The following is a 25,531-nucleotide window of genomic DNA, read 5'->3' on the forward strand; positions in this document are numbered from 1 at the left end:
CTAAGACACAAACAGTTAGATGAAACGTGAAAATCTGGGGGTTCAGCATAGTGACAAAGGCCCATCGAGGGAAACATGATGGGTTATACGTATTTATATGTGATGATAAATGTGCTTGATACTTGAGATCCTACCCTATTCACTGGGCATCCCTCCCATCCCTGATACCAGTGCTATTATTGTACCTAATCCTTGTTTTTCACAACCTAAATTACCAAAACTAACAAAACAAAAAGCTGAAACTACACCACAAATTTTAAAGAGAAAAGAACAAAACCAGTATCTTCTTAGGTCCATCCCACACAGCAATTAACATAGTTTCATGGTCCCTTTGTTATCCCATGACAGCAAGCTGCCACGATGGGCCACATAATCTGAAGGCTCATTATTGCTCAGGTCTGAATGCTAATGACAATGGCAAACATATTGCTTGCTTTGTGCCAGGCAATGTCTCAAGTACCTTTCCTGTACTATATTAATTCATCTAATCCAAAGAATAGCACTAAGAGGTAGATACTATATATTTTTTAAGATTTTATTTATTTATTTGAGAGGGAGAGAACATGAGCCATGGGGAGGGGGGACGGGAAGCAGACTCCGCACTCCCCCACTCCCCACTGAGCAGGGAGCCCAATGTGGGTCTGGATCCCAGGACCCTGGGATCAAGACCTGAGCCAAAGGCAGACACTCAACTGACTGAACCACCCAGGTGCCCAGGTAGATACTATATTTAATCTTCATTTTGCTGAAGAGGGAACTGAGGCACAGAGAGGCACAGAGAGGCTGAGTGATTTGCCAAAAGCCACACTGTATAAGAGGAAGAATCCAAACCCAAAAAACCAGGCTACAGAGCTCATAATCATAAACTTTAATACCTTTAAAGGGAGAATCCAACTGAGGTTCTGATGACCTCATCTTCCCAGCCTAGATATCCTTCGCATAAAATTCTGCTTCCAGATTTCTTTCAAATTGCCAATGCAAGAAAGCAATTTTCATTTCTACTCCAAACCATCATTATTCTGTTTAATAAAACAATGCATTTTCCTTGATTTCAATGATTTGCTTACTCTTGTAGAAACCAGAGTAACACAGCAAATATATAGATATCTTTCCTATATGCGTGTGTCCTTTATATTTAGCTGACATTTCCCTCCCACTGCCAACTAGACTATATACTTCATGAGGTCAGAGACTGTTTGCCATTGTAGCTCAGCCCTCTGAATACTAACCGCCCATAGTGGGCATCAAATAAGTATTGAATAAATGAATGAATGAATGAATGAATGAATCACAAGTTCCTGAAGGCCTGGGTTATCATTTTGTTCAGGATTATACACATAAGAGATATACAGAAAATGATGCTTACTAAAATTATATAAAAATAGGAATGTAAGTTTTGTTTTTCTCCTTTTATGCTTTTGTCTCCTTCATGTTTTACTTCTAGCAAAACATTTTTAAAAGCATCTGAAGGTGATAAGGATCTAGTTTTGCAGAGAGAAGGGGTTTAACGAAAGTTCCTGTCTTGCTTACACAAATAGGAAAATAAATTTAGTACCTGCCACACATAGGCTTTTAAGACAACAGATACTTTCTCAGGTTGTAGCTCCTGTGCCAAAGTTTCTAATAACATAATGCAAAGCACGTTTCTAAAATGCATTAGAAATGACTTCGTGATTGATGCAATGCGGATAAATAGTTATAAAGTAGCTAATATGCATATATCATTTTAAATACACAGTTTAAAATTAGAGCTACTAATTTATTAAATTGGACTGTATTTATTTCATTCACTTATTACATCATGAACACACTTTGTGTAACTATCACCACATAGTAACTAGATATTGAATCATTAAGAAAATTCAAACCTTGGTCAATTTTTTGACATGAATAAAGTAAAATTACTGCCAGTCGGACATGTTTCCATTTACAGCACAGGATGCTACTGATACTTTAAAATGGTAAACTTGTTTCCAACTAAAATCATATATTCTTCCCCTTCCTATAAATTAATGGGTCATGAAACCTAAAAACAAAATCAAAACAAGAATCTCCTGCATTGCTTCTGAAATGGCATGTTATTTCCTGATGTGCCACAAGAGGGAGCAAAGCCCCAAAGCAAGGGTCTGATTGAAAGCCCTCCAATGGCCCATAGTTGCAGAGTGTAAGCAGAAAGTAGAAGCCAGCATAGGGTAGACATACGACATTCAGCATTGTAGCCAATGTGGCTGTTTACAAACACCAGATGAAATGTTCTGGTTAGGCTTAATTCTACAGGATTTTTTCAAATATTTTTTTTCCACTTACCAGTAACTAAAAGAAATTGGATGCTTAATTGAAGAATCAGGCAGCCTTGAAACACAAACATTTAGTTAGTTATTATTTCCCGGAAGTCTAAACTGGATGAGAATGCTCAAGACCAGTGGAAAAGAGGAAGAATCAAAAGGCCTGAGGGTCACTGACTCATTGTCAGAGCCAAGATTAATTTCCTGTTCCATCCAAAACTCAGCACCATGCCCTCTCAAATGTTCTTCTCTTTGCCTCCTGTTGTCCTCCACTGCGCAAATTTTCTTTCAATCCTTCCCCTTTTTCCCAGTTTGAGATCATTAAGTTTATGTTATCTGGGCCCAAGATCCAGAGAGACCTGGGTTCAAATTTGAGTTCAGGCACTATCTTGCTATTCAAAAATAAAACTATCGAATTGATCATGATCACATTTATAATAAAGACAGTCTACTACCTTGAAAGTTATTCAAGCACGTGGGTAGTAACGTATGAATGATTTACAGATCTCTACTTTGTTTGTCAAAGTGCTCAAAATAATTCCCATTTTCATATAAGGAGCATCACCTGATTTTTTCAAAGTAAGAAAGGTTCTTAACAATGGCCATTATCTGAACAAAAAAAGTAATAATTTTGAGCACACTAGTTTCCATTTACTTCTACTCACTATTAGGTAGTGTTGACTATTGTCTCATTATTCCCTGTAATGCCCTCCCTCATTAATCCAGGAAAAAATTGTTCTCTTCTCTGGGTTCTAAAAGCACTTTGCCTGTTAAGTGCTTTATATGCATAATAATCAAACGCTTGTTATAGTGTGAGCTAGTTGTTTATACAATTATGCCATATAACGTACACAAAAGAAAGGTTCATGATGAATGGGTGAATGAATGAATCAATGAACAAATGATTAAAAATAGTTCAAAATAAATATTCCTCCCAATATTTTTTAAAATTGTTTTTTTATATCAAGAATAGCGAAGGACACCTGAGTGGCTCAGTTGGTTGAGTGTCCAAATCTTGATTTTGGCTCAGGTCATGATCTCAGGGTCCTGGGATCAAGACTCTTAGCGGGGAGTCTATGTGTCTCCCTCTCCCTCTGCTCCTCCCCCCTCCCCTCCCCCCTTCACTCTCTCTCTCAAATAAACAAATCTTTTTAAAAAAGAAGAAAAAAGCGAGGCAAGAAAAAGATTAGTAGCAAACTATTAAAACGATTCAACCTTTAGTAAACAAACATTTATCAAAAAAATTTTTCTACATGCAAGACACTGTGCTAAGTAAGCCCTGAGTACCTTGCTCATTTCAGAAAGTAAAAAAAAAAAGGGTTAGGAAGAGGGGAAGTACAAGGGATGGTCATGTAATAGCTGGTGTTCAGCTTGCAGGAAGCACAGTTTGACTACAGAATAGGAAAGATTAGGCTGGGAGACCACCTTGAGCAGTACTACAAAGGGCTGAAATGTCAAGGTAGATAAGAATTTATTGAGTATGCAAAGAAGAGTAATCAAAGGCTTTGACTCTTCTAGATAAAAGAGACTAATGAGATACAATAACCAAATGCAATGCATAATCCTTTACTGCATCAAAACACAAATAAATAAACAAAGAGCTAGCAAGGACATTAGGAGAGATTTGAGTATATACTCTGTAATAGATGATATTATTCTATCAGTGTGAAATTTCTTGAGTTTAATAATGGTATTGTGGTACTGTCAAAGTGTGTCCTTATTCCTAGGATATACACACTAATACTAAAGTTTTTAAAGGTGAAGTAACATGATATCTGTAACTTCTATGTAAATGTCTATATAAAGAGACATATCAATATATGAATGATGGAGAGAAAATAAATGTCACAAAGTATTAAAACTGGTGAATTTAGGTGAAGGTACACAGTTACCTTTTTAACTTTATCAATAAAATTAGGGGAAAAAAGACTTTATATGGTACGTTTTTATTTATTTGTCTTTCATCAGTGGTGAATTTTTCTTTCTTTTTTTAAAATGTTTACATTGAGTATGGGTGTGGGAAAAGAAGGGTGTAGAAAAGAATTCTGAAACCAACTCGATTTTCATTCTTTTGAAATTATTTTTTTCCTGGGTGCTCACAGAATTCTTCGTTTACACTGATACTAAATTATTTTGAGAAGACACACGAGGTCTGGACCTTTTTGCCTGAAACAATGTGAGTCCTTTTAATCAACAAGCACAGACTTCATTTTTTAACTCTGGGAAGTTTTCTTCTACTACATAGTTAACTGTTGCTCGCATTTAATTATTCTTTTAAATTTCAAGAAGAGTCTCCTGTTCGCGCATTACCTGCTCTCACAAATTTTCACGTTTTTCTTGTTTCTGAGAGCATCTCAAGTCTCTCTTCACATCCCTAAAGTGACAATTTTGCTGTTTGTTATCTCCATCTTTTGCCTTTTTGTGCTGCTTTTTATGCGTAATTTCTTGGAATTTGTATTTTCTTGAATTTTATAATTGCAAATCAAACGCTTTAAAAATTTTTCTTCTGTTCCTTTTAGAGAATATGTCTCCAAAGGATGACAATTTTCTCTACATCTTCAGATTATTATTTATCATCTCTTATACTATTATTTTTTCCCCAAACCACATTTTATAGAAAAAGAAATGGTTCTCTAATCAAGTGGTTTGGGAAACTCTGGGTTGAAAAGTTAAGTTTCTTTGCTGTAGGACTTGTAAGACTTTCATGTGCTTTGTCGAGTCACGGCAGAAGCAATGTAATATGAGGTGTTCTTCAAATGCATTTAACCCCTAGACCTGCTCTATGGGTCACTTTCAGCTTGTCAAAGACTTCATATTCTGCAATAATAAGTTGGGAAATTTTGTTATTGAGTATACAGAATCTCATTACTTCTATTTTTTCCCCATTATACTCAATGAAAAGAAACTTGGCATTTTGAAGAAAAAAACATATGCACCGGTCCTCCTCTCCATCCAGTTGAATGAGTGTACATTTCCTTCTCTTAGTGCATGCACAGCAGGGCTGCTAATGCACCAAGCCTCCGAGCACATTGCCAATGTTCAGCAATTGTTCAGTCCCCAAGGCTTTGCTGGAAGAAGGGTGGATCTTCTCCTACCCCTTGGCACACCTGCTGACACTAAGGAACAGAATTCAATCCTTGACTGATGCCTGTCTTCCCCTCAAATTCATCTGCTGAAGCCCTAATCCCCAGTGTGATGCTTTAGGAAGTGGGCCTTTGGGAGGTGCTTAGGTATAGATGAGGTCATGAAGGTGGAATCCTCATGAAGGGAGAGGGCCCTTATAAGGAGAGGAAGAGACCAGAGCTCATGTGCGATGTCCCTCTCTCTCTCTGCCATGCAAGGATATAGCAAGAAGGCAACTGGCTACAAACCAGGAATGCTCCTCATCAGACACTGAATCTGCTGGATGTTGATCTTGGACTTCCCAGCCTCCAGAATGGTGAGAAATAAATGCCTGCTGTTTTAAACCACCCAGTCTATGGTACTTCGGGATAGCACACCAAACTGAGACAATAATGCTGGGTTGTTTGTTTAACCAGAAGAAAGTGTGAAAAACACAGTCACAAGACAGCAGAGTTCTCATTTCTTTCTTTCTATAAGGTTAAATTCACCTAGGTTGCAACACACTATTATTGCCTGTCAACTTCCATCTTTATAACATTTTCTGTGTGGGAAGCAGCTGTCCCACGTGGATGCAGAAAAGGAGGGGGCGACCAATGATGCCAAGGGAAGACCCAAACCACTAAGTCATTCCACTCAGGAGGGCAGGGGCTGCCTGGTTTTCTGGTAGCTGCATGTCCTGCCTCTCTACGACGGAAACACACACCGAGCACAGGTCAAAGCACACCCCTCCTTCCTCATGACTAGCCCTGACTTGATGTAAAGTCAAAATCTGCTCCAGCCACTTCTATGTCAGTTCACCTACCTTCACACTGAAGTCAGAAGAATATCTACCCAGAGTCTAACAAATCATCAATTGACAGACTCAGTTTACAGAGCTGCTCTGATTCCATATCTCTTATGTATGTTCTTTTTTTAAAAAAGACTTTATTTATTTATTTGAGAGAGAGCGAGTGAGCATGAGTAGGGGAGGGGGAAAGGGAGAGGGAGAGGGAGAAGCGGGTTCTCCGCTGAGCAGTGAGCACAAAGCAGGGCTTCATTCCAGGACCCTGAGGTCGTGACCTGAGCTGAAGTCAGCTGCTTAACCTACTGAGCCAACCAGGTAGCCCTCTTATATATATTCTCGAATAGAAAACAGGAGATGCTAACTCAAATAATTCTTAGCTAGCCACTGTCTCCAACTAGAAGTACAAAATGGGACAAAATGTAAATAAAGAATTAGTTTAATCTGGCAACTAATGAAATGAAAAAAATAACAGAATGGAATACATCATGAATCACAAAAAAGTAGCAATTTCACCAACCTCCACATGACTTAGCAACTTCCCACTTATTTACTTAATATCTGGAATTTATTATTACAACGTTACATTCAAAAAGCAACAATAATATGCATCGTTTCTTTTTTTGTGTGTTTCCCTCCAAATAGCTCAAAATATTCATACAGAAAGGGTTTTTTTAAATAAATAAAACAAGGTAAGCAAAACCAGAAATGAAAATTAAGACGAATTAGTATGTGGTGTTCAGAGACAAGTGAAAGAAGAGGGAAAAAAATAGAATGCAAGCCCCCTAAAGAATACTGTGGCTTCTAGAAATGCTAGTCATAGATTTTCAATAAGACAGAAGATTTTTCCATAAGCCAGTGCTCTAGAGGAAAGGTTCTTTTCTTGTTCATCTGTGTGTGTGTGTGTATATGTACAGACATAAACACAGATATATGTACTACATAATAAAATGTTAATTTAACTTCATAGAGTATTTAAAACATTTGAAATATAATTTATCAGTAGTAATGTTAAGAAAAGGAAATGTTAAGAAATGCCATAACTCACCAAAAAAAGCCACTTGCTATTACAGGCAATGATATTTGCAATTAAGCTGAATACAACTAAATTATGACTTTAATTAAAAGGCATTTTCTAAGATGGCACCAACATGTTTAAAATTTAATACATTTTATATGAGATACTGGAGTTATTAACATAAAAATCTCTTTCTGCAGCATGTGCACTTTTTGAAAAGCAAAACATCTTTAACCAATATCAAAATGCTCCCAGAATCCATAGAAGTTTCATTGCATAATAAATTCAAGGAGCAATTTTTTTCCAATCATTTAATACTGGCTCCTACTTGGGATATACAATTGTATTTACATTCATGGTTAATAGTAACAGAACTGTTGACACACTCTTGTGGCCACGATGCCCGCATTAATTTTAAATGAAGAATGAATAGATGGCTCAGGGGACTGCAATGAAACACACGGCCTCTTGCCATTGGGCCAGCAACAGACGGGCATGAGTCAGCAGATCTAAAGATGTCTGGGTGTAATAACAGAATCTCAGTGGTTAGTGGAAGTGAGTTTGAGTTTGAACCCTGTGCCAGGCAGAGAGACAGAGGCCACACTACAAGTGATGTCCTTCTCCAAATTTTGTCTCATCTACAAAAGTCTTATTACCTGGAAACAACTAACCTGTCAGGGTGAGAAACAGTCCGTCTAAAATAAGCCTGAAGCACAGCAAATAGGATTATTTGTGATCCTGCATGATCCAGACTTCAGAGGTGTAAGCAAGTGACAATGGCCTTGCTTATCTCTGCTCCTGGTGGACTGTAGAGTAAAGAGGTGAGTGTTTGAGCGTCTGCTGGCTTTACAAATGATACGGGAACTGTGGAGATAGAGAGGAAGAATATAACAGAAGCAAAACACGTGTGTGTCTTCTGCTCAAGGAGTTTACAATCTAGTTTGAGAAGTACATTTTGACCAACAGTGAAAGAGGTGCTCATAAATACAAGTGACTCTTGGAACAGGAAAGTTCAATGTGAAGGACAGACACAAGGTCAACACGAAAGGGTGTGCATCTTCCCTGACCACGCTGCTGCTGTTCTCATTAGCCTTTGAGTTACCCTCAGAATTAATTCATAAGACATGCAGAAATATTTACAAAGTCGTATCACTTTGTATCCATCGTATGTATCACTGAGGTTCATCACCCATATTACTCAGAAAGTTGCTTCAGATAACTCCGGCCACTTTCAAGCATCAAAGCTATCCTCAATGAGCAAATACATAGTCGTCCCAGCCAAGAGCCTTTAACGAAAGTGATATCCTTTCTATAAGACCCTTCTACCCTTGTGCAGTACTTGAAGCAAGGGCAATCTATTACTTTGAATGGCAAAAACATTGACTTGGTTCTAATTATCTCTATTTACTTTAAAATTAAAATGTGTCACTGCAGAGGACTATCTTACATTCTTAAGAAGGGACTTCAGAGCAATCACAAAGTATCATAAAAGTCATGCATATTCCATGGCACCAACATGTTCACCGTAATGGAAATTTATCATAGTAATTACTCTGCTCAAATTCAGCAGAAACAAGTAAAATAAATAAATAAATAAATGAGAGCGAGAGAGAGAGAGAGAGAGAGAGAGAGAGATATTATGGCTACTCGTATGTCTGCCATATGTCTATTGCCTCAAACATCTTTAAGCATTCTTGCCTTGGTCTTTTCTCCTCTCTCATTGTAAGCCATCTCCTCCTATACACCTCATCTCTGCCCCCCGCACTCAAGTCAGAGATCGGAGAGTCATCCTAGATTCTGCATCCCCACGTACCCCATTTCTGATTCGCCACCCACTCCTGTCAGTTCTGTCTTCTAAATATTTCTCACCTCCCTTTCCTACTCTCTATTTGCCATACCTCTTCCCTGCTTCAGGCTGTCATCTGTGGAGATAAGCAGAACTCTCTCGTAAAGAACCCTAGAAGCTCATTCTTGCTTGTGTGGCAAAGACCCGCTGGGCCTGTTTCACTGTCACCCTCTATCAGGAGGAGGGGCTGCACCTGAACTCAACTTCCAGGAGATCCCATGGTTTCCTTGGACAAAAAGGGAGCTGCAGTTTCCCACCGTGCCCAAGGCCCATAGGTGTTCAGTTTGCCAAACAACCTGACAAATAGTTGATATCCAAGCCCAGACCGCACAGCACCAATACAAAGACTGTTGTTATAATTCCTCGGGCGATTCCCACACTTGCCCCATAAGAAAAGCCGAGCAACAGACAGGCCCTGTGGCTTCTGGAGACACCCTGTGCCAGAGCAGAGCCTCAGTGGGATGAGCTGAGCTTGGGTCCTGTTGCCCCTCCGTGCAGAATGCTGAGGAACTCTGCTGCCATGCACCTAGGATTTCTAACAGGGACAAGAGATGCCACTGTGTTTGCCCCATCGCTCCCCTGTGGATTATCATCTGTAAAACCCGTCCCTTCTCCACATGCTCTCCAAGGTCAGAGCAGGTCACTTTCTGCCTAAAACTTCCCCCTGTAGAACAAGGGCCAGATTCCTCACATGGTACACAAGGCCCTGAATGGTGTAGCTCCAACTTCCCTTTCCAGGCTCATTTTCTACCATTCCTCCTCTCCTCTTCTCCATCCCCACTACACACACACACACACAGACACACACACACACACACACACACACAGGCATACAACCCTGTGCATTGCCTTCCCACACTGCTACCTGGTAACAGAAATTGGCCCAGAACACAAATGCTTCCTCCTCTGTGAAACCTCCTTGCCTACACCTCAGAGACCGGCCCCTGTCCCCATTGCCTCTCACCAGATAGCTGTATTATAATCTTCCTGAAGACTGGGTCCAGGGACTGTGCCTTGCTGTCTTCGCAGCCTTCACCTAAAAAAGCTTGGCCCATGGTAGGCACTTGAAAGTTTGTTGAAGAAATAAGCAAATGCATAAATAAATGATGTCAACTCCTGAATACTGCTGATGAGCTTGTTGGCCTCGTGTCCTTGATGTCATCGTTTTTCAACTATCTTCAATCTTATCACTTGCTCTTAAAAGTGTTTCACTGAGGACGAATCTGGAATTCCCTCTACTGCTCTGGAGGTTTTTATATGCAGAGTTGCATAAAGTAAAATTACAATGTGCAATGCAGAATCTCTTCTGAAAAACCTATCTGCAGCTCAGTGTTAGCCCTCAAAGTATATTTTCTTGTACTTTAAACAATAATATAAGTGCTTATAGAACTCAAAACATCAACTTAATATTAATGGTAATAACAATAATGATTGCTTTTAAAGGACTTGAAGCAAAAAAAATTGCCAAACAAGTTGACATGCAATCGAAAATTTGTATTTTTCATCAGAAAAACAATTCACTACCAATGACAAATAACAGTAGGGCTACTAAAACTACCTGTCATGCATCTAATGAAGACAGATTCTCTGGCTACCACATATAATATGTAATATCCAGAAGTGCTGCTGTAATTCACAGCTAATTAGTGTCTTGCCATTATGAGAAGTGTCATGGCCCTAACTCTCTTTCCAGATCTACTCAGACCTCATAAGAGCCGACAGCCATGCAAGGATCACAACAAGCCAATTAGCACCCTCCCCAACCTTGGGCTGCTGCTTCTCCAGCCCGCCCCAGCATCCATAAATCATGCTCCACCCTGAAGCTCTTCTCTGACAGCTGCAAGCCATTGCTGCCCAAAGAATAAAGACAATACTTTTAAGGAAAACGCATGTGGGAAAGACAGAGATAGAAAAGGAGTATTATCTGCCTTCCTTTGGCAGCATAGCAGTCAGCAAAATGGAAGACCATCAATTCAGACTGATTAAGGGGACAACTGCGCTGAGAAATAAATCCATAGTATATCTGAAGATCCTTAGTGGTAATAAACAGTCAGCAGTTGGGTTGGTTGTTTGTTTATTTGTTTGTTTTAATGTGGACATACTGAAGACCTTTTTCTTTCCATTTTTCTCTTGGATAGCCCTCCTTCTGGCTAATAAGAAAATTCTCCTTTCAGTAGAATATAATGGTCTGCATTTACTTTGTCCCCCAGTGAATACACAGCAATCAGATAATTTGTTTGAAAGACTCTAAATTGTTTGACTTCATTCAAAAAGAATCTGTAATGATATGCTGGTTTCCCAGCAAGGCCTACAAAGCTTCCTAAATCCATAAGCAAGCGTTAGAGTATTCTCAGCACATAAAAGCCAATATCCTTGTAATTTTGCTCTAAGCCTGTAAAGCTGTTTTGTTCCATAATATTCTACTTAGAAAGTGTTCAGAATAGTCACTGCAGCCTGGGCATTATTCAAAGATATGACTCAAGCAATCCTACTTTTAGCTTGTTTTCCTCATGGAAATATTCTTCTTCTATAAGTTTAAAGTTAATCTAAAACGTTTAATCTAGCTTTCAGCTCAATAATGAGTACCTAATTTTGCATAGAAGTATTGGGAAAGCCAAATAGACAAACATGGATGCATTTAAATACGGGATTCTCTTCTCTCTCTTATCATTAAGGGTAGAGATTTCCAAAAGACTCGTTTTTCTTCCTCTGAGTATAATATTCTCATGGAAGTCTTCAAATATTTTTCTATAAGGATGTTCACTGCATCATACTTTATAACAGCAAAATAGCTAAAAATAATGAAAATACACAGAACATGAAATAGATTAAGTGATGACATACCCATACAATGGAAGGCTATATGGTTTCTAAAATAATGATGTAGAATATGAAAGGACATGGAGAATTGTTCACAGGACACTGAGAGGCAGAATAAGAAAAACGCAGCCTAGATCCACTGTGTACATGTGCACACATGAATATGTGTGTGTATATATATGTAAATATAGATATGCATATATACACACATATTTATATTTAGATATATTTTTTCTTTAAGATGATCTCCATTTATTTTCTGGACATGAGTGTGTGTTTGTTTAAATAAATATACTTACAGGTGGAGCACAGAAAAAAGCTTTCCAGGAAAGGTATTTTGATATTAAAAATATATCTTCAGAAGGTGATATTTTTTATTCTTCTTTGAGCTTCTCTATTTACATAACAATGTTGATATTGCTTTCATGATCAGAAAAAAGTTATTAGACCTAATAAAATATTCACGTATGTCACCTGGGTGTTTATAGGTCAGCCCTGGTATGAAGTCACAGGCTGATGGGCTATCAATTCTAAGTGGCAAATGCCCATCGTGTATCAGTCTTTTTATTGGTTTATTATCACCTTGGGTATAAGCAAGATTAGAAAGGTCAGTGGCACATCATACGTGAGCACATTTCAAAAATGGTAATCAGAACAGCATCCTCCAAGTAGGGGTGGAGCTGAAGCCAAACGATTTGAGAACACCATATTAACTTGGTGCAGGAAGAAGCAGGGGCTGAAGGACGGAGCCTCTGAAAACAGATGCTTCAGCATCACTGCCCTTAATCCTTTCCAGCTCCCAAGCATCTGCCCCAGTATTTGGGACTACCTGGTGTGAGTATGGGTGCCAAACACACACAGTCAGGCCTGAGTTCAGTCCGATCAAAGTTCTTAGGCCATGTGAGCTCAGGGCCTGCTTCCCTGGTGCACCGTGGAGGCTGTCCTGACTTCAGCTCAGTGAGCCAGGCAGACACAGTAAGGTGCCTGGTCATCGTGTTTATTTATTTATTTATTTTTTATTTTTTTTAAAGATTTTATTTATTTATTTGACAGAGAGAGACAGCCAGCGAGAGAGGGAACACAGGCAGGGGGAGTGGGAGAGGGAGAAGCAGGCTCCCAGCAGAGGAGCCTGATGTGGGGCTCAATCCCAGGATTCTGGGATCACACCCTGAGCCAAAGGCAGATGCTTAACTACTGAGCCACCCAGGTGCCCCCATCGTGTTTAATGAACAGTTACCGCAGGGCAACAGGGATAAAGGAAGGCAAAATCCCTTCCCCCAAAATGTTTATATCTAGACAGAATGCACACTTTAAAGGGGATAATAGCACATGATGGGCCTGGGCAAAACAGAGGTCAGAGCAGAGCAAGGAGAGAAAAAGTCTCGCATGACAGATGGTCTGGATGGTCTTTAAGAAAGGACGTTCTGTAGACTTGCAACATACACCGAAAAACAGATTCTTTAAAGATTTATTTATTTCAGAGAGAGAGAGCATGAGCAGGACGAGGGGCAGAGAGATAGAGAATCTCAAGCCGACTCCCCGCTGAGCGTGGAGCCTGACCTGGGTTGGGGGAGCAGGGTCGGAGGCCCCATCTCATGACCCTGAGATCCTGACCTGAGCCGAAACCAAAAGTCAGACACTTAACTGAGTCACCCAGGTGCCCCGAGAAACAGAGATTCTTGAAGGCAGAGACATGCATGTAAGCACCTGGAACTATTAAAGACAATTAGTAGGTCTTTCTTCCTTCCTAAGACAATGTAAAGTAAACATGTATTTGACTCTTAGTTAGAAAACTACATTTGGCTAAATTTTATGTGTCATGGAGTTAACTAGATGTAATGGCATCCAGCATTTCAGTTCATTTTCTATTTACTGGGCAAAGACAAATGAAATGCAAAAACCGAAACTGTACTAGGGAAAGATCAATTTTGACAACAGTGTAGTTTTCGCTTTTTGCTTTTCATTTCCCTAGAAGGATAGACCCCTAGATCATGCAAAAGTGAGAAAATGCAGCCAAATCTATATGACTGTCATTTCATAGCCAGAGCGCCTGTATTTCTTTACAGAGACTCCTATCCATAGATAGAAATTGCTTGCTAATTTCTGTATTACTCTTGGGTAGTTCAGATTTAATTTGGTACTTATTATGAAGATAAGAAATAAGGGAAATTTCAAATTAACTTGTCCATGTTCACACAGCAGGTTCATTACTACAGACCCTCAAACCCACATTTAAATCACACAAAACAATGTCCATACCTGAAAGGGCGAAATCTCCTTTCTGGCTTTCACTTTCTCTGATTAGAAAGGCACCAGTCTGATTTTCTGAATATAATAGTTGTTTTTCTGCATCTGTTCTCTTGATTGCTCCAAAGAACCACCTAAAAAGAGACAGATGTAAACTTTAATTAACCAATCAACTGTCATTTTTTAAGGCGCAGGAAGTTTGGCAAGAAAGTATTCTAACATCAGAAATGTTTGCTATTCTTTAGTGAAACTATTACAGGTATCAATAGTACCTTTTGATACTCGAGATGATTTTTCTGGATGTCTGTAACCCTCACAGGAGTCTTTTAAAAATTATAGAATAGGAATTTGGCCAATGCCTGGTACGACATCCCTTCTCACATCTGCATTCTATTCTGTCTGAGAGGTAACGTGTCCTCCTTCTGTCAAATTCAAAGCCTCCAGGGTAGGACCACCACATTAGCCTGCTGGGTTCCATGCTCTATAATTACTTATCATCACCATCAAACTTTCACCGCCTCACCTAACACCTTCTAGGTGTGAGGAGGCAAACATTCCAATCAAAGGATTCATACACTTCACATTAAAGTGTGAACAATTAAAAATAGAGTTCTCTGGGCATTAATTCCTCTCCCCCCCATCCATTACTACCCAATGCCACCATAATATGAGGCGATTTTGCATGTTTAGGAGGAACCTTTCAAATACAAAAGAAATTGTCCTTGGTGGAGAGATGCTGTGAAAAAGATGCTTCCATCTGGGAAGTATCTTCCTAGTGCCGCCCCACTTCTTATCTTTACCCTCCTATCCTGAACATTCCAGAAATATAAAAGTCAGATACTGAACAGAAACGTTTGTGAATGTAACTAACCCCAACAAAGAACTATGGATTTTATTTTATATTTGAGATTTTATTTATTTATTTGACAGAGAGAGAGAGAGAGCACAAGCATGGGGAACTGCAGGCAGAGGGAGAAGCAGGCTTCCCACTGAGCAGGGAGCCTGATGCGGGACTCGATCCCAGGACCCTGAGATCATAACCTGAACTGAAATCGAGAGTTGGATGCTTAACCAACTGAGCCACCCAGGCACCCCGAGAATTATGGATTTTAACATTGGAGCCAGGCTAAAATGTAATATCAAGTCAGTAGACAACAATATGATAATAAGAGGAAGCTGAGAAAACCTGCTTTTCACTGATGACCCCTCTCTCTAGAGTCACAAAGTTGATCTTTATCATTTAAGATTTTAGGTAAAACATTTATCTTCCCAGCTATCATCTTTAAAAGTGTAGACACTTGAAGAGAAGAAACGTAGGCTTGAGGGAAGACATACGGGCTATGTGAGGGGCTGTAGGCTGAGGGAAGAAATACAGGCCATCAAAAATTGACTCCAATTGGTTTGAAAGGTCATGGATATTGGGGAGTATGAGGGCACTGAGGGTGAAACAATCAGAAGGAAGAGGAGAAAGGAAGTGAAAAGAGAGACATTAAAACATAATTATTACCTTCTAACAAAGGCAAGGTGCTTCTTAACCATTTTGCCAATCATCAAGTTGCAAATTTCACAATATTAACTCTATCAGTTAGGATATGCCAGGTTATATTAATGAACAGTGCTAAAAATCTCCATGCTTTAAGACAACAAAGATTTGCTTTTCCCTCAGCTGCGTGTCCACGGAAGGTCGCCTGGGGCTCTGCTCTAGGTCTATCTCCAGCTCTACCAGGGCATTTCCGTCTCTATGCTTCCAAGATTGCTGAGGCAGGAGTAATGTGGCCAATCACAGGCTGCTCCTGGAGCTTCAAGCTAAAGCTTCTATACAAGAATGAAACCACCGCAAATAAGTCATATGTCTGTGCCTAAATGCAAAGAGAGTAGGAAACACAATCGCACCATTTCCCAGAAGGCAGAGAGCTGGAATCATTTGGTAGACTGCACTAACGACCACCCCACTGACTCAATATCAGGAACCAAACTGATGTCCACAGACTACCGTTTATCTGATGGAAACTATGGAAGTCATGGAAACATTCCAAGGGGCTATATAATGAATTCACAGAAAAACAGAAATGCATGTTTTCTATGATTACAGAAATAAGTCAATAGACTAATGGAACAAAAACAAAAGAAAACAAAACCTCAAACAGACCCAAACACACAAATTAGAGATGAAAGTACAGATTACTCAATAACCAATGCTACTACCATGAATAATCCATACGGAAAAAATTAATTAATGCCACTTACAACATAGTTCTACATAGATTAATGACCTAAGGCAAACTTTAAAACTTTCTGAGGATACCAGACTGGGGAGGGTTTCTTAGATAAGAGGAAAAGAAAAAGACATAAAAACCTTAAGAGAAAAGATTGATAATATTCTTACACCACAATTAAAAACTTCTACAACAGCAAGATTACCATGAAATAAAATTAAAATACAAGCCACAGACCTGGAGAAAACATTTGTAAAGTATATAACCAATAATAGGAATAGTGTTGAGATTACACTGAGACCGAAAATCAATTAAAAAAAACAAAAACAAAAACAAGACAGGGGCGCCTCAGTGGCTCACTTGGTTAGGCACCTGACTTGATTTTGGCTCCGCTCATGGTCTCAGGGGCCGTGGGGTCGAGCCCTGTCTTGGGGTCTACTTGGAATTCTGTCCCTCTCCCTCTGCTCCTCCTCTGTACTGACACACTCCCTCTCTCAAAATAAATAAATATATTTATTTTTTTTAAAAAAAGATTTTATTTATTTATTTGATGGAGAGACAGAGCACAAGCGGGGAGGAGAGGGAGAGGGAGAAGCAGGCTCCCCACTGAGCAGGGAGCCCGATGCAGGGCTCGATCCCAGGAGTTCAGGATCAAGCCCTGAGCTGGAGGCAGATGCTTAACCGACTGAGCCACCCAGGCACCCCTAAAAAGAATTTTTTTTAAAAGAGACAACACAGTAGAAAAATTGACATCGTATATCATTGTACAGTTCATAGAAAAGGAAAATCCAATAACTAATAAAAATAAGAAAAGCAGCACAGTCTCTATCTGTACCAGTATTATTATGTATACCAGTAAATACTAAAGCAATGAAATTTCACACTTTTCAGGCTAGACAAAATTTAAAACTTTCACTTTTGGGTATTGGGAAAAATCTGAAACAAGAACCTTCATACAAAACTAGAGGCAATATCATATGGTACAACTACTTGAGAGAGCAATTTGGCAAGAACCTATCTAATAAGGCTGCACGTTTGTATACCGTTCAATTTCACTTCCAGATTATATACCATATGTGCTGAAGGAAATCACAAGAACATTTGCTGACGAATTCTAGTACTAAAAAACTGGAAACAATCTAAATGTCCATTGTAGGGGAATAGATAAACTTAGTAACAGATATGAGACAGAATAATACACAGCAGTTAAAACAAATTGTTGAGGGGCAAAAGGGAGTTGAAGAATGATACATACCACTATAATGTCATTTATATAAAGTCTAGGTGAACACATAAAACACACTGTATTTTTATGGGCAGTTGCACCCCCAATGAAAGCTAATAGTTAATAGCTAATAGCATCTTTTTACTCCATTTCCAGAAATGGCAAAATTTCTTTGCACAAATATTTCAAGCACATTAGCAACAGGGATCAAATATACTGATCAACCTATGCATTTCCTAGATTCTGAGTGCATTGATTATGCATCAGCATTAAAATGTTTGCTCAAAATATAAATATTTAAACCTTTACAAGAATTACAATTTATCTAGCAGATTAAATTCTTAGAAGTACGATTATATCTTATATTATCTCATCATTCTCAAGAATAAATTCCATTATGTTTTTTTTTTAAAGATTTTATTTATTTATTTGACAGAGATAGAGACAGCCAGCGAGAGAGGGAACACAAGCAGGGGGAGTGGGAGAGGAAGAAGCAGGCTCATAGCGGAGGAGCCTGATGTGGGGCTCGATCCCATAACGCCAGGATCACGCCCTGAGCCGAAGGCAGACGCTTAACCGCTGCGCCACCCAGGCACCCCTCCATTATATGTTTTATACACATACATTTGTATTTTGTATAATCAAACCTGTAAATGATGTATTTTCTCTGCCCAATATATGTATAAGCAAACAGTTTTTGTAAATCAAAGATACAGTAATTTTACAACATTTGCAGAGAGGAACTCTGTGGTAATTTTTTTTAAATCCTTTTTTGTCTCACCAATTTTAGATTCTTGTGTAATAGTTTTGTACACTCACTTTACAAGACAAATCACACCAGTATTGACTCTACAGTAACAATGAAATGGCTATAAACACTTGACTGGATGCATCAGCTCACTTAATACCTGGAATTTTACGTGGCTGAGCTACCACCAGGAAGTGGGTATAAATAAAAACTGTTTTCTGGATGTAGTGGCATTATAATGCCATCTTTCATACTCAATGATGACGCAATCACTATAGGTTCGAGCGTGTGCTGAATCATTACAGCGTGTGCTGCTGTAGAGACTAACTGGAGAACGATAGCTCTTTCCACCCTCTGCACCTGGGAAAATTGTTCCTTAATTTGTGGTCTGAGCCTGTGGCAGAACTGTCATTCTTCTCCGTTCTGCCTGTTAGAGCCCCGGTTGGCCCCATTCCGGAGGGTCACACACACCCCAGGCCTGTGTGCCCACCACAGCCACTTTTAATGCTGTATTCCATGTGTGCAGTAACCAACGAGTGCTGAGAAGTAATCAGGATATCCCAGGATGGATCCAGGAGAGTCTCATAGGGAAGAATCCAGGGACAGCCTTACAGGTTAGTGACGCTCGAAGTGTGGTCCCTAGACCAGGAGCATTGGCATCACGTGCAAACTTGTTAGAAAAGGAAATCTGCAGGCATCCCCCATATCTACTGCACCAGAGACTCTGGGGTCTCTGGGTTTCAATAAGTCTCCAGCTACATCTGATGCACAGTAAAATTTGAGAACTATTGAGTTATAGGAATAGTAAAAAAAAATTAAAAATTTTTATGAGACAGCTGAGAATAATAAATTAGAGTTTGATGTCTACATGTGAAAATTATCCAATATAAGGACACTACACAGACATTTTATTGATCTTTTATGAAACTAGTCTTTATTGCTATGCCATACTTGCCATGAAAGAGATCTTGATTAAGAATAACCAAAAAGGAGAGGAGACCCATAATAACCTAGGAGAAGGAAATGCTTCAAATAGATGAAAATGGAGCAAAAAGCATAATGTCTGTTTTGGATGAAAGGAGCATGTGATTGAAGTCTAAGGTTTATTTTGCAAACATTTATCCAGTATCTACTGTGTAAATTCTGTAGCACAGACACAGAAAGATCTGCAAGACATACTGAACGAAAAAGAGTAAACTGCAGAGTAATCAAAATATTAGTTTTATTTATATTTTAAAAACCAACAAACCAAAACTTTTATGTGCTTATTTCTCTGGAGATTAGTGAGAGAAAACAAAAACGATGGCAAAAAACAAAACAAAACAAAACCAAAACCACTTCCACTTTTTACTCTGCATTCTTCCCCATAATGTGGATATTTACAGTAAGATGTAGTTTTATATTACTTTGCAATCTACTTAAACAGAAAAAAAATCTAAGAAGTTAATTAGAAATATGCTGTAACAATCTCCATGTTATAAGACAGCTGAAGTAGAAACTTTGGCAGTTAGAATTGATAGATACAAGAAAAATCTCAAAGGAGTATGGGACAGGCGCTGATGGATGAGGAGGGAAACTCACTGAAGAGCAAACATGACCCCAGGGCTTCAAATCCAGATGACTGAGGAACAATAAACCCTGGAACGCATTAAAGGCAGAGTGCAATACTGAAGAAGCACAACAGCTTCTCAATGGGAAAGTTAACCTCTCTACGCCCAGATTTCGTCATTTGTTACTGAAAATAATAATAACTGCCGGGTAGGTTTGTTTTTAGAGGAAAAAAAAATGAACGTCAAGTGCTGGATGCCTGCCCGCCCTCATGCTCAATAAATAGCACTTATTTTCAGAAAACTAAGGGAGAAATTATATATTTGGCTTTAGACATGTTAGGTGTGAGGTCATGATGAAACGTGAATAAATATGTGAACATGATCTCCCTTCTCTAGATGTGTTTGTATTGGAAGTTTCCTCCCCGGTGATTTTTCCATCCTGCCTGCCCGTTCTTGACTAGGACATGCTGCCACCAGGTGGCGGTAAGCCATTTTACTAATTCAAAAAGGCTATAAAGCTGTAGTGTGATAACTGGAGGTTCTTTATTTGACAAAAAAGACAAAATTAGTCTTTAAAAAAAAAGAATTTATGCATTGTTACTGAATATCAACATTTAAATAATATAGATATCAATCAAAATTTAGGGAAATCAATATGTAAACAGATGTGGTACCTCCGGAGGCACCTGGCCACTCAGTTGGTACAGCACAGAATTCTTCATCTCAGCTTCCTGAGTTCAAGCCCCACGTTGCGTGTGGAGCTTACTCAAAAAAAATTAAATAAACAAAATTTGAAAAAATAAAGATGTGGTATCTCCATTAATATTTCCTTATTTCCTCCTAATAGTCTTAATTCTGTCCACTCCGCTGCCTCAGTGAGTGGCACAAAGTAGCTGTCTCATACACTCATAATCCCAATCAAATGGTGTTAGTTTCCTCTTACATTTTTCTTAAGTAAGCTCTATGCTCAATGCAGGGCTTGAACTCACGACCCCAAGATCAGCAGTTGCATGTTCTACCAACTCAGCTAGCCACGCACCACTCACCCCACATTTTTAAAAAAAGAAAACCTATTCCTAATAACATTGACAAAATTCAACATATAATTTATTTTCCCTGTGCCTCCCTAACAAGCAAGACAGCTGGACTTAAACCACAGTAGACAGACCCTGAAGAAGAATGAGTTTATAAAACCAGTCCCAGAAGAATACTGGTATCTTCCCAGAAACTGCAGAAAGGAAAATGGGTAGATCGGCTTGGCACAGCCACCCATGAGGAAAGTAACCTGGGGTGACTGCCCAGGTGGGAACTCGGGGGTAGGTCTGTCCTTATTGTTGTCATCACAGACCCATGTTACAGTGGATAAAACCACCTGTCATCCTCACCAGCATGGCTTGGGAGACATCAGAGACACTAACATTTGCAGAACACCTACAATTTGCAGGGTACGCTCATCATCACATTTAGTCACTTACCGTATCTAAATCATTATCAAGGTCCCTTGAGCTACGGCAGTTCTGTATGATGACAGCCCCTGTGAAGTCCCCTTCCCGTCCAGGTGAGCATGCCCCTCCCCTCTACAAAGTCTCCTGAGGCTCAGCAGCCCCTTTAGCTCACAGAAAGTGAACCCTGACACTCTTTTCCCACTCACATAGCATGAGAAGGACAAAGAAAAAGCAAATAATGCTCATATGTGTTTTGTTACTCATTCCGTCCTTCTCATTTCCCGCATCACAACCTTTGTCCGCTGTATCACCACCACTTAGATTATGGCAATATTTTACTTTCTGTTCTCATAAACAGCTTCTGCTTATTGATCACATACAAGGAGCCAGGGACTGATGTTACAGCGTTACACGCATTGCCCTGGATGCCCCCGCCTTGCTCAGGCCACCGCCCCTAGGTTAATCATTTGATTATATGACCTGATACATCTCACCAATGCATACACATTAATACGTTTTATTAAGGGTTCCCTTTGCTTGTGGAATGAAATCCTTATTGACCTGGAATTTCAGGCCCTCTGCCATCTGGACACCAGCCATCTCCTGAACGGTGTCTTCCCCACCATCAGCTCTTCGGCTCTCGATCAACTCATTGTCTTATGGCCATTTGCACTGGCATCGCTTAAATCCGCCTCCCCAGAATTCCCAGTCCTCAGTGACCGCCCTTCCGGTTTCACATGTAGCATACAAAAGTTAGAGCTGCTTTTTATTTTTTAGATTATTCTCTGTTCACTTGAGCCTACAGACCTTCCTGGTACAAAGCCTAACTGAAAACACCCCCTATGCCTTTTGGAACAGTTAAATAAAATACCTTTTGATGAAACAATACATTGTACCTCAATGTGGACATTTATATGTCTTTTGGTTTATCCTGAATGTTGAACTAGATAAAGCCTGTGTTTTCGTGTAATCTTTTATTTGCACTTGCCACATACTTTGGAGTGTTAAGCGCTTATGGGAGAAGACTTATCTGCTCTGGGCCAGTTGCAACACAGATTCGCATGTTAATTGGCCACAGACCACAGATTCCAATCTGGCTACTCTCTTCTCCCAAAGAGAACATTTGCCTATGAACGTAAAGATAAAAAATGAAGCTGATTTTCCTGTCCTCCCAAACACAAGCATATCAGGGCTGCACACATGTAAAAAGGGTGTGATAATGTGATAATGTCACCTTCAATATCTGAGGTATGACTTGCAGTCACAAAGAAACCAGGAAGCTCCTCGCTTGGTTCATTTGATAAAGCTTTTTTTGTTGTTGTTCACCTGTATAGTCATCATATAAGGGGAATTTGGAAGGAATTTCTCTAGAAAGGAAGTAAGATGAACTAATTGGTACTGTCACCCCTGGGGAATGTGGTGCTCTATGTTTGTAAGGATGTTATAACCTGAACCCACCTGCCAGTGTCTAGTAATCAAAAGCTTTCCATTCCTCACAAAAAGTCGAAGAGCATAACCAAGTTCAGAGAGGGATTCAATCTCAAGGCACTGCTTTGGTCTCACAACCACCTCCTATTTGTATAAAAGGAAATGGAAGCTAATATTGATTTCTCTTTTAAAATAAAAAACAAGGGTGCCTGCTGGCTCAGTCAGTGGAGCGTGCAACTCCTGATCTCAGGGTCATGAGTTCAAGCCCTACACTGGGCGTGCAGCCTACTTTAAATAAATAAAATACATACATACACACACACATACATACAAAGTGTGTGAATATATAAAGGCATTTCCAATCAAGCCTGAAATATAAGTGTAAATTTTAACCTGTCTGTTTTGTTTTTATACATTTGTGATAATGTTTGTCCTAGAAACGAGAGAAATATGGATTAGAGTTGAAAGCATTAATTATTAAGGAGTTTCCATCTTTGTCACATCCAAAGAAAGTAAACGCAATTGATATTATAATGTCTAGGACCTGGCTGGCTCAGTTGATAGAGCATGCGACTCTTGATCTCAGGGTAGTGAGTTCAAGCCACATACTGGGCACGGAGTTTACTTAAAAAAATAAAGATCTATAAAATAACTTGTTCTTTGGGAACGTTCACAGAATAAACAAGACCAAATGTTCAGTCTAGTGAGCTAGAAGTCCATGTGTGTACCTTTTTCTAGATGGGTTAATAATGTTACACTCTATGTCATCATTTACTTTCATTTAATCCTTTATCCCAATTCAGATAGTATACAACTTGAAGGTATCATAACCTTCTTATTACCCGACATGGTCATATATAGTTTTCTGTATGTTTCATTTGCTAAAATGTATCAGAAACTTTCACTTCAAACTATATGGAAAACGGATGAAGAAGCATAAGAGCAAAAAAAGGGTATATTTCTTTGCCTTTGAGAATTTTAGATTTTCAAGGGAGGGATAAGAGATCATTTTAACTGAGTAATAAATAAAAAAGAAATGACAAAAACAAAAGGGGCATTTAAGTGCTAAGGGGGCTGTAATCCAAGAAATAAACAACCCAACAGTGTGTCAACAGTGGAAGGCGTCTTAGAGGAAAGACACTTGGAATAAGGATTTGGCAGAGATGAGAAATCCAAAGAAATGAAGGACAAGGGCATGGCCCAGGTGAAGAACCAGCAGCACGTCTGTGAGCAGACTGGTTTGGTGGGCAACGGTGGGGGAAGAGGGTCGCCTAAATGAAGAAGAACCAAAACCAGGCCTTTGATGTTTACAGGTGCTCCTGTGTAGAAAGCACTAACTCCACCGCAGAAGGAGATCTTCGGCAAATATTCAAGAAGTACATTACGAGGAGGATGACATATTCCATTTAAGATTTAACACAGTAAAGAACTTTGAGTTCTGGTCATACCTGCAAAAATGATGGGAAAATTTGACTTGTTTTTTTAAAAATCGTTTAATGAACAAACTTAAGAGATGAAAGTGTGGAAGGGAAGAGCAAGGGAGAAGTATTCTATGGGAGGGACACCGGAGAGGTGATCAGAATTTTAGAACTAGAAAGAAGTTTTTATGAGGGTCCATAGGTAAACCTCTGAAACTCACTGGAAATGTGTTTTAATGAGTACATGCATTCCCTGGGAAAGAGTCCAGTGTTTCATTAAATTCTCAGTGGTGTCTGTGACAGAAACTACACAGTAAGGCTAAGTGGGGTTTTTTTCCCCAGGTTCACGCAAGAGCTGGTAACAAAGCTATAACCCACAGTCTACCACCATAAAATTCCTTCGCTTATTCATTTTTCATTCAACAATTATTTATTGAGCACTTACTATGTGTCAGGCTCTGTTCCAATTGGTAGAAATAGAGCAGTGAACGGAACAAAGAAAGTCCTGCCTTTATGGAGCTCCCATAATCATGGGGAAAGACAGAAAATAAAATAAATGAATAATTATACAGAGTGTTCAAAGGTGATAAGTGCAAAAGAGAAATAAAATGAAGCAACATAAGAAGGAGAGAGAGTAGATTTTTAAAATCACTCAGTAGGCAGCAATATGTGGCAGATGGAATTCCAGAGGGTTTGCCTGTGTGTTCCTGGAGTCAAAGTAATCAAAATAAATTCAGCTGTGGAGAAAAACTGGACAGAATCTTTGGAAGGAGTAGACGAGTGAGGACCATAATCCACTCTAGGATTGAGACAATATCCAGATTTCTCAACTGCAGCCTGGCCAACAGCTATTAGCATTTTTTTCTAGGTAAGAAATAAATGATATCCTTCAACTTCATTGTTATCACTGATATTTATGGAAATGCTAAACAGCAGAAGCTACAAGTATCCTGCAAGGGTCTCCTAGTAGTCCATGTGTGTACCTTCTTCTAGATGGTTAATAACATTATACTCTATGTCATCATTTACTTTCATTAAATCCTTTATCCCAAATCAGATAGTATACAACTTTCTTTAGCCAAAGAAAAATGAGCCATCTGTTCACCAGGAAGAGTACCCTTTTATAAAAAATAACTATATATAGAATAGAAATAATATTTCTGATTATAAAGGAATCATTGAGGTTGGGTTTCTTTATAGATATCTCTTAAATCCATATAAAAATCAAAATGTTTAAGTGAAATTGTCTTTCACATTTGGCAAACACAATGAAAAACAAAATCTATTCTCTTAACCTACACATGGCATGGAGACACACACATATATGCGGATGTGGACGTATGGGGGGTGTGTGTATGTGTAGATGTGTACCCACTGCTAC

The 25,531-nt window shown here is 39.2% G+C and overlaps 1 protein-coding gene across 2 annotated transcripts in view; it reads right to left on the reverse strand.

The window, feature by feature from the left end:
* Positions 1-25,531, reverse strand: part of FRK (fyn related Src family tyrosine kinase) — a 102,282-nt gene that overhangs the window by 33,005 nt on the left and 43,746 nt on the right. For both annotated transcript variants that reach the window (XM_019809344.2, XM_002928639.4), the window contains exon 2: positions 14,133-14,254. In XM_019809344.2, coding sequence (XP_019664903.1) covers positions 14,133-14,254 — 122 coding nt within the window. The remainder of the gene's footprint in view (positions 1-14,132; positions 14,255-25,531) is intronic.

This window comes from Ailuropoda melanoleuca, chromosome 10 (genome assembly GCF_002007445.2).
Source record: "Ailuropoda melanoleuca isolate Jingjing chromosome 10, ASM200744v2, whole genome shotgun sequence".
Lineage (NCBI taxonomy): Eukaryota > Metazoa > Chordata > Mammalia > Carnivora > Ursidae > Ailuropoda > Ailuropoda melanoleuca.